Source organism: Triticum aestivum, chromosome 3D (genome assembly GCF_018294505.1).
Source record: "Triticum aestivum cultivar Chinese Spring chromosome 3D, IWGSC CS RefSeq v2.1, whole genome shotgun sequence".
Taxonomy (NCBI): Eukaryota; Viridiplantae; Streptophyta; class Magnoliopsida; order Poales; family Poaceae; genus Triticum; species Triticum aestivum.
In genome coordinates this window covers 529,209,730-529,219,605 of record NC_057802.1, presented here as the reverse complement: position 1 = coordinate 529,219,605, position 9,876 = coordinate 529,209,730, and the positions used below count along the sequence as shown (strand labels likewise).

At 45.8% G+C, this 9,876-nt stretch overlaps 2 protein-coding genes across 3 annotated transcripts in view; both read right to left on the bottom strand.

The window, feature by feature from the left end:
* The window catches only part of LOC123080259 (AP-4 complex subunit epsilon), a 7,711-nt gene extending 6,917 nt beyond the window's left edge, over positions 1-794 (bottom strand). Inside the window, exon 1 of the mRNA XM_044503169.1 lies at positions 1-794. Within this exon, the coding sequence (XP_044359104.1) occupies positions 1-600 (600 nt within the window). The 5' untranslated portion in view covers positions 601-794.
* Positions 795-3,036: 2,242 nt separating this feature from the next.
* Positions 3,037-9,335, bottom strand: LOC123080258 (uncharacterized). Of its 2 annotated transcripts, XM_044503167.1 has the most exons (15): positions 9,133-9,335; positions 7,981-8,538; positions 7,866-7,900; positions 7,705-7,783; positions 7,519-7,597; positions 7,158-7,238; positions 6,919-7,049; positions 6,390-6,443; positions 5,940-6,099; positions 5,269-5,488; positions 4,590-4,697; positions 4,322-4,447; positions 4,078-4,129; positions 3,451-3,608; positions 3,037-3,293 (listed from the first exon to the last, which is right to left on the bottom strand). In XM_044503167.1, the coding sequence occupies exons 2-14, from the start codon at positions 8,467-8,469 to the stop codon at positions 3,459-3,461; spliced, it is 1,764 nt and encodes a 587-aa protein (XP_044359102.1). In that variant the 5' UTR covers positions 8,470-8,538; positions 9,133-9,335; the 3' UTR covers positions 3,037-3,293; positions 3,451-3,458. The 2 variants fall into 2 exon arrangements, with proteins under 2 accessions (XP_044359102.1, XP_044359101.1); XM_044503166.1 differs by having other exon boundaries at positions 3,037-3,608.
* Positions 9,336-9,876: the final 541 nt, after the last annotated feature.

Sequence of the window (9,876 nt, the reverse complement as noted above, 5' to 3'; positions counted from 1 at the left end):
GCGGAAGTTGGAGACGAGGTGGGAAACGGAGGAAGGGGATCGCTGGTAGAATCGGTGGAGCGCCATGACGGCCTTCTTCCTTACGGCCTCCTTGGGGTGCGCGAGGAGATCGACGACCTGGGGCAGCACGGCGGGGATGGCCTCCTCGCCGATGAGGCGGCTGGCGGCGGTGAGCGCGGCGCAGACGACGAGGTAGTTGTCGGACCTGAGGTCCTTCTGGATGGTGTTGACGACGAGGATGACGAGGTCGTGGCGCTCGTCGATGAAGAGCGCGACGGCGAGGTACCCCGTGCGCTTGAGCGGGAGGGACTCGTCGTGGGTCATCTTGACGGCGTGGATGTGGCCGAAGGAGGCGTCGTGGCCGAGCATCTCGGCGTAGACGAGGCGGAGGAGGAGCTCCTTCATCTTGCGGCGCGGCACGTCGGGGTCGGCGAGGCGGCGCTTGAGGTGCTCCAGCTCGCGCGAGATGATGCGGTCCTCCTCCGCCTTGGAGCGCGCCTCGCCGATGGACTTGACCAGGTCCAGGAACTCCTTCGACTGCCCCCACCCGCCCTGCGACCCCATCGCCAGCTCCCGCCCGATCGTCCGGAGCTGCTCCATTGCGCGCGTGCGTCCGCCCGCCGGGAGACGCGGAGGGGGCGGAGGATGATGGGTCGCCGCCGGCGACGGGCGTCCGGCGAGGAGAACGGGGGAGGTGTGAGGGAGTGGAGATCTGGATCGGCCGGGTAGGGGGAAGGTGGGTTTCGTCGGGGTAGAGTGGGGATCGGCCTAGTTTAGTTTTCCTTTCTTCTTTGCCTTTCTTTTTTGGCTTTTTCTTGAGGGTTGTTTTGCTTTTCCAAGGGAAGCCTTGTTCTAATCTACTTGTGCATCGGTTTGCAAAAAGACATATTTTTGGTTGGAGAAATTTGTAATCTAGCAGAATTGTGTTTAAAATTGCACATATGTGTGTGTAAGGCGAAGGCAGCTTTTAAATTGTGCATGTGGCAAGCGTGCATTTGGCACTTACGTGTGCGTTGTCGCGGAAGGGTGAAGCACCGGCGGCAAGAAGCACGGGGGAGGAGGCATGTATGAGGAGAGGGGACAAGGGCGGCGACAGCCGCTGCTGACTTTGAGATGGGCTCTAGGCCCATATAGCAATTTCTGGAAAAAAATCTCTAAGGGCCCATGTGGGTTATATGGCACTAGGTGTAGTGGGAAGTTTAGTCCCACCCCGGAAGTGGAAGAGGAGTTGGACCTCCTTATAAGGGTTTCTCTTCTACATGCTATTGGAGCTTGAGAAGAGAAGAGGCCCTCGCGCACTCCTCCTCCGAGGCCCGCCTCGTCGTGCCGCGGGTTGCGGGATTGAGCCGAGCCGAGCTCACACCTACGCGCTTATTTTTGCCGGTCACTAACGGAGAGTTCTCTGACAGCTGGGCCACGATCTGAGACGTCGGATCGTGGGCTGTCACGGACTCGGACGTGGGTCGAGCCGCCTATATAAGTGTGCGGTGTCTCCTAACCCTAGCCGCCACGAACAGATCACATCTGCTCCACGCGCACGCCCACCGTCGTTCCCTTGCTGCTGCTGCCGCCGGTGACTCCATCCCGTCCGCCGCGTACACGGTCGACGGGAGAGCAGGTCTCCGAAACCACGCCCTTCTGGTTCCTGTACGGGGTGAGGGGCGAATAGGTTTTTGGGCAGCGATTACGCGACTGCTCACTTACGATCGTCTACTTCCTCTACGTCCGTGTCGCCTTCATCATCACCATGTCCACCGACGCCGAACGTGCCGCCGCCGAGAAAGCTGAAGCTGACAAGAAGGCTGCCGAGGATGCCGCTGCTGCCACCAAAGCCGCGGCCTCTGCATGGCCTACTGGAGGGTATAACTCGTTTATCCCGCTCCTACTATTTTCTGTTTTACCCATGCTAGCGTTATATGTAGATCTTTCTGCAATTAGCGTAGTATGTGCTAGTTTGACTGAATATCAGTATGCGATTATATGTGTCAATGCCATGCTAGTGATTTACTCGTGGATTAATTTAATCGAGAAATTGCCTATTTACTCAACAGCCGCCGCGTTAGAGAGAGGGGGAGGGTGTGTGTGCGCGCGTGAAGGGGACATGATTGGTGGCAGCACGGGGTGGGGAGGGAGCGTGTAGCAACAGAGAGAACTATTTTATCGTCGTCGATTTACGATTTTAGGAACATATACAGATACCAAAAGTGTATAATCAATCATATTCCATAATAAAGTTAAAAAATAAGAAGCAGAAGACATAGGGTTGTCGAGAGGACGCCAGGCAAGCCAGAAAGTTACTTGTGATGGAGAGAAAGGGGAGAAAATTGTGCATTCTGACCGCTCGCCCCCTTCCAAGTCAGAACTATGGCATATGGTGTTGCTCTGCTCTAGGTGAGTCGTCGTCGGCATGTCGGGAACGCCTGGTTCCGCCCAAGTGGTTTCTTCGAGGCCATCCATCTAGGCTCTAGGTTAACATGTCCATCGCTCAACGGTGCGGCGCCTTCGAGCCAGGCGAGGAGGCAGGGGCCTTCTTTGACAATGGATCTAGATGTGTCTTTTTCAAGCCCAGGTGTTGTGGCAACGGCATGCCTTGCATCGCCGTCGGTGCACTCTCCTGATCAGGATATCACTTTCGCCTTGGTTTTCAACGTGCAAGAGGATAATGGCATCTCCAAGCTATATGTTCTTCGCCAATCTTTCTAACTAGCTTGTTGTATGTGCATTGTGAGCTGTTCCCTGGCGCCCTTGTATCTTTGCCGTCTGTCTTCTTTTCTTTAGTTGGTGAGTGGTGTAATTTGGAGTTGTAATCCTGGCCGGTTGATAGCTTTGTTAATTCAAAGCCGGGCTCTGCTTGAGCCTTCGTTCAAAAAAAAAATAGGGGAGAAAATGGCCAAGTGGCACGCAACCAGCTCTAGTCACTGTATTATCACGAATGAATACCTAATCTCAAAAGGGATAATAGTTTCAGTAGATAATAGCGCACACATGAATTATCATACATCAAGCACCCGGTCCGACCCTCGTTCGCCGTGTCAATCTAGAAAATCAAGTGTTCATATTGCATGACCAAAACATTCTACCTTACAGTTTCCAGTACAAAATTCACAGAACTCAAGCATGTCATACCATAGTGAGCTACTGAACTTACACTGCAGTAGCCTGTCCAGGAGTGGAAACTCCCCCATGATATTAGCTTTATCGCCGATAAGGCACCTCAGCTGAGCTCACACTGCACTAGCCTCTCCTCTCCGGCACTGGACTTGCTCCTTTGTACTCCCTCCGTAAGTAGTGATCTAAACACTCTTATATTAGTTTACAGAGGGAGTAATAATTTACAGCTGATAATTTGCTTCTTTTTTTAGCTAGCTACCGGTCGGCCAATGTTTCAAACAACTTCCAAAAGGAGCGAAAGCCACCAGGATCTACTGGTTGCTTGCAGAGAAAGCTTACTAAGAAACTCAATCCGCTTCCCCAAGCCCATCACTGCCATCCCCTCTTTTGCTGATCGCAGACATACCACCGCGTTTCTTGCCGCCGGATGCCGCCTCTGCATTTTTCCTCAACACGGCGCCAGGTGAGGGATACGGTCTTTGTTGGAACAGAGGGCCCTGTTAATCAAAGCATAGAAAGAAGACTCGCTGTTCTCAGTACTATATTATTAGGGTTTGATCTGTATTTGGAATCACATGTATTGTGGTTCTTTAGGGAGATCCCATGTGTGATGGCTTCCATATAATTCCCACTTCCCCATAACAGATCAAGAGACACGGGAAGTGTGCACTGAAGTAAAAACTGATATAGTAATTAACAAGCGCTACCCAGTTTACAAGGCTCAAACAACCATGCTATGTGGAAGCCTGATTCAACATCTCACATAAGTCGTCCTAGATCAGTCCTACATCATTTGGCACGATGAACGTAGACCAGGCAGTAAGGTTTGCTCCCAACAAAACAGTATGTTATGCTACAGCGGGTGTTTGGGTACCGAGATAGATACTTAACATTTAAATGGAAATCAGAGGGTAGGCAAGTATAGTAAAGATTAGATAAAGGGAAGTTGCAAATCAGATAACGTACAGATGCGGTTGTATCCGCTGCTCGTGGCTGTACACCCTTCAGGCCAACAACCCTGACAAAGAAAGAGGATTAACTTGTCAGTCCAGGGACAGTTAACTTAATATACATGCATTCTTCCTTGATTGGCCAAGCCAGACTGAAGCACGTCCCAACTAGTAACTACAAATGCCATTCTCAAAAAAATGCGAGGAAGATTATAAATTAACTGAAATAATAAGCTTCCAGGAAGAGAGAGATCAAGTACCAGCCACCCCGTGGAGCATCTGAGTAAGAGCTTGGATCCATTGGGTCAAGCTCATCCTCCTCAGCGCGACCTCTTTTTCGGTTATCTTTTTTGTTTAATTTTCCTGAAGGGGGTTTTGAACTTGATCTGCATGCATATGACAAACTCAGTAAATAATATGATGCTTGTGTGCTCAAGTATATGATGGGTGGAAATAGGTTAGCAGTATAAACTAGAAGCATAACCGATTAGGCTACCAATTGATGTGCCAAATGTAAATCTCATTTACCTGTCCTTAGCTGCAATGTTTCCTTGACTTTTGGGAGCATTGGCGACACTTGAGGGCACGATATTGTTCGAGTAAGATGGATACTGTTGAAAAGGCAGATTTTGAACCCTGCAGACGCAAATAACAAGCCAACATTAGCTAGATTCCTTAAATTGTTTATTTGTTACATTCCGTACATATGTGTATTCGTTGTTTATACTATAATATATACACAGAAAATGGAAATTATGTAGCCGCTGTGTTGTATCGCCTTCTATCTTTTGAAAATGAAAATTGGTTCAGGCTGGCTTTTGCCCACCATATTCACCGTCAAAATATACACAGAAAACAAACATAAGTCAGATCTGGTGTTTGATTACAAGTGCATCTGCGAGGATATAAACATTACTCCCTCTGTTCCTAAATATAAGCCCTTTTAGGGATTTCAATATGGACTACATACGGAGCAAAATGAGTGAATCTAAACTCTAAAATACGTCTATATACATCCGTATGTAATCTGTATTGAAATATCTAAAAAGGCTTATATTTAGAAACGGAGGGAGTAGTTTGAAAATGCATATGATTCAAGTATGTGTGCTTTCAGACAAGATCACACCATCCACATGATAGAGATAACTCTCACAAGAACTTCACGACATTTATTCTACCTTACAAGGTTAGATTATCAACAGAGTACCTTGTGCAGTGATTGCAATATCCCCACGGCTGGACAAGACCGACTCCCCAGCCACCACAGCCTGAACATCGTTGTATGTGAGGGTTCCAAAGATCAGTATTTTGAGTGGTAGGCTGAACTGCAACAAGGGTGGGTGCTTGTGGCACAATAACTGGGTTCACCGAAGTAGGTGGCTCCCACTGTGTTGCCTGTGTCTTTGTGTTATAGTAGTATTTCTGGCCTAAAATAATGAACAAACCATATCAATGTGTCACCAAGAAAGTACTCCATCCATTGAGAAATATGTGGGGTTTTAGAAAGCATATAGACAAACTTCTCTAACTTTGACTACTAACACATTTGTCAAAATGGCATTAATAGATCTGTCAAAAAAATATTTTCATGACATGACAACTTATAAGTTATAATATCATACTACGTATTCATATGAAAAGGGAAAGTTATTTAAATAGCATCATATATCCTTGACGAGCATGATTTAAGCCACAGGTGTTTCTCTGACCGGATGATGGTTGAATTTTACTTAAGCTGCATATTATACGTAACAAATCAGCTTGAAATTTATAAGCTTTTGTGTCCAACTTGTTTTCATCCTTGGAATGGCAGAAGATTGTTTTGGAATATTCCAAGAGTTCAGAGACAAAACAGTGACATATTTCATTCTAACAAACCTGTTGATTTGTCAAGTGCCTCCTCCCAATTTTCTGGCAATGATGGAGCAGCTTGATGCTGCACAGTATTCACGGTACCACCAGGACGATCCCATTGGGTCACTCCGGTGCTTTGGTTGTAGAAATAAGAAGCACCAGTCGTTGGATCCTTCGTCTCAGCCTAAAATAAAATAAGTTAATGCAGGGGAAAGAACTGTTGCTACTATCAACTCACCATAGATATAGCAAATATACAGCACATAAGAGCTGTTGAAAGATACTACATACACTTCCATGTCAAGGTTAGCAAATGAGAAGTAATAAACTGATGTCTCCAGATTCAAGTTTGTTAAATAATAAATGCATTGTAAATTGACCAAGAAAATCAGGAAGGCTATGCGCATCAGCTAGAAAAATTATTAACCACCTCACAGGACAGGTATGTACAAAAAAATATTAGCATATACTTACCCAACCAGGAGGTAACTCTTGGGCAGATTTGTTGTGGCCTTCTTGAGAATCTGCCTGGAATCCAGTGGCACGAGCACAAAGTGAATGCGTGAGATAAGGATCAACTGTGCAGTTAGGATCTCAGAAGAGAAGTTTATACTTAATACCAAAGACAGAAGGCAATTTTTATGTGTTTCAATACACCAATCAGAGAAAAATATCACGATTGGTATAAAATAGCATTTTTGCAATAAATTTTTTGGATTCTATTGTAGGTATCAGTGTACTCGGAATATTTTTTATTTGCCATACAGCTTTGATATTTCTATGTCCTGACATCTTCTCTCCAGCTAAGTCACTCGTACACACAGACCCCACACGACATTAATTGTTTTCTGTCTATAATTGAATAATACTAAGATGGTGCCAGTACTAGTTCGAGGTTTTTCCATCTACCAGAATTCAGTTTGTAACATCCATGCATCCTTTCTACCAGAATGAGATGGAAAGTAAATGTAACATTAAGAACAAGTTAAGAACTGTAAGTTACATTTTGTTTAGCCATGCTGCTATCATTTGCTGCCTTGTCTTTAAGAATTCCCCTTGCTTTTAACCTCTGCTTCAGAAACTCGGGGAGTCCGTCATCACCTTTCGCTTTCTCAGCATCATCTTTTGGTTTATCTAAAGGAAAAAAACATTAGTTAGCATAATTGAAAGCAGCAGGTAACATAGATAAAAGAGGCATGTAATACCACTAAGCAGTGAGTAACATAGAAAGAGGTGGCATACTCATTTCAGCAGTTGACAAATTTCCAGCATAATAAGCACCACCTCCTGGTACACCATAGCCATTGCCAATTTCAACATTGCCTGTGAGCATGCTTAATCATCAGCTTTAGCAAACAGCTGCCTCACTTTGACAATGTAACCAACAATATGTATAACACAACAGTCAACAGGTACGTAACATAAGAAAATGACAGCCAAAATGTTAACAAAAAGAAACACCCTGAGACTAATTCTCTATAGATAGAATTAAAAATCCTAATCACCGGATTAAAGGGATACTTAGACACTTTAAAAGTGTGAAACTGAAGAGATGAGGAGAATAAAAATAGACAAACAGAGTATTAATATGAAAAATAATGACCATTATCTGGATGAAGTGACTTTCCCCTTTTATTTGCCATCTCTGCACGATGGTCAACCGTCATCTTCAGCAAGTGTTCCTAAAAAATCAAGATAACAAAGCTGAACTAACTAAAGAAGTATAAATTTCAATAAAAAACAAATTTAGGAGGAAATGACACACAAAAAAAGATTATAAATTACTCACCTTCAGTGCATTAGGGTCGCGCCGGCTCGAAAGTATGTCTTCCCCATATTCTGTAGGGTCGTTTGTTGATTTTGCTTGCCTAAAAGAAAATGTGCACAGAAAACAGCTTCATCAAGCAGCAGTGGACAAGCGGCACAGAAGGAAACAGTGGAGAAACAAACCTTTGATTTTGTATTACTTGCTGCATCTCAATGTCCTAGTTATCATATAGAGAGCCAATTAAAAATAGAAACATAAATGCAAGTATAGTCTGGTTCTTCTGGAGGATATGAATACCTGTTCGTGAAGAACAGCCTCTTGGACAGCAGATTCGATGTTTGCTGCATTTGCGTTATGGTTGGCAACCTCGTGATCAGTCTGATGGGCCTTGAGATCTGGTTGTCCATTCCCAGCTTCTGTGGTGATACTAGGAGCACTTTGAGCGGGAGTGAAAGGCATGCTAGGTTGTGTAGCATAGAACGTTCCTGCTGTATTTTGATTGTTGCCATTATTGGGCCTGGTGTCGTATGGTGTTGGATAAGCATGTGGATGTGGACTAGGATGAAAAGGTTGTGTTGCATAGTACATGTTTGCTCCATTTTGATTGTTACCACCATTGGGTCTGGTGTCATATGGTGTTGGATAAGCATGTGGGCGTGGAGTGGGTTGAAATTGTGAGGGATGCTGAAATTGTGGAGGATGCTGAAATTGTGGAGGATGATTTGAAGGTGGCGGCTGCCATGCTCCAACACCAGGAGGTAATGGCTGACTCTGAGAGTTGTCCATCGGCACGCAGCAGGTAAATTTGACGCGTGACTCGCGAAATCTCCACCAGCTTAAGTTCGCTAAACAGATCTGTGACAAAATGCAATCAGTGTAGCAACATCAGCACGCAATTAGCTTCACAGTTATTGCTATCTGGTCTTGAAATCAAACTCATGTGTTTCCATGAATCCATAAAATCCTAATGTAAATGTAGGAATATGCAACTAGGGGTGTTCAGTTCATGTATTGGACACTGTCAGGCCTATTCAAGCTTGCTTCACTGCATAATTTCTTTACATCTTTTGATTTACTTTTTGTCCATGCACATTATAACCTATCAATAGAAACCGCACCTGCGGCCAATATCACCACGTCTAAGTTACTATTAATCTGTCCCGCAGCATGCCAAAACATAAACCCTAACACCCAAATTTCACGACGATGCAGAGAAAATCAACAGGGCTGTTAGGCTCGTCACCACACCTAATTATATGATGACGATACCAAACGCAATAATCAGATATTAGAGCCCAAAATCGCCTCTGTTGGATGCCTGCGCGTCTTGAGCGCCTGGAGCTCGTAGCTAGGGCGCAGCGACACGATTCCCACCGGTCAAACTGTTGGAAGGTTCGAGTAAACACGGAGGTCGAACGGGCGAGGAGGAGGGAAGGGGAGAGGGCGTACCTTTTCACCGGCGAACTGCGCAGCGGCCGCGTGCCTCCGGTGACGAGCGGGCGGCGGCCGGCGGTGGGGGAGGGATAGAAGGGGACGACGGGTCGGTGTTGTTCCTGCCGCGAGCCGGTAGCCGGTAGCGGTTCCCTACGGTTTTCTCTGCCGTCAGATGCTGCTCGATTCAACGGCGGTAAGATCTAGTATAACTCTGGTTTTTTTTTCATTAACCACGTATATATTCATTTAGGACAGTATATAAAGCAAGAAGACTACGACTGGTCCACGTGGATACAACAAGAGAGCACGAGAGGATACATATGTGCTGAAATTTTGCAAAAGACACTCCAAGTAAAGGAAAAAAGGTGATCAGTCTCCTTGCAGATGCCAATGAAACTGCTAACCACCGAAACACCAGCGACGCCGAGGCGTACATTGGAGATCCACTGGATTCGGAATGCACCATCGCACATGGGCTTTCTGAGTCGATGAACGGGGCTGGCATGAACACCAAAGCCCACATCTTTCCCCCAGAAAAAAAGCCCACGTCTTTGTGGCATGTCGACTGGGGATTTTCCCCATGCTTCCCGAATCCCGAATTCGCTGCAACAAACCGAACTCGTCATAGAATGACATCGAATCCACCTTCGAGCAACCACTTGCCCAATTCCAACATAGCTAAAACCTCGCACGAGCCAATTTAGACATCAACTAGGACATCAATCGCTGACCCTGCTCCTGAAACGATATTCATGAACT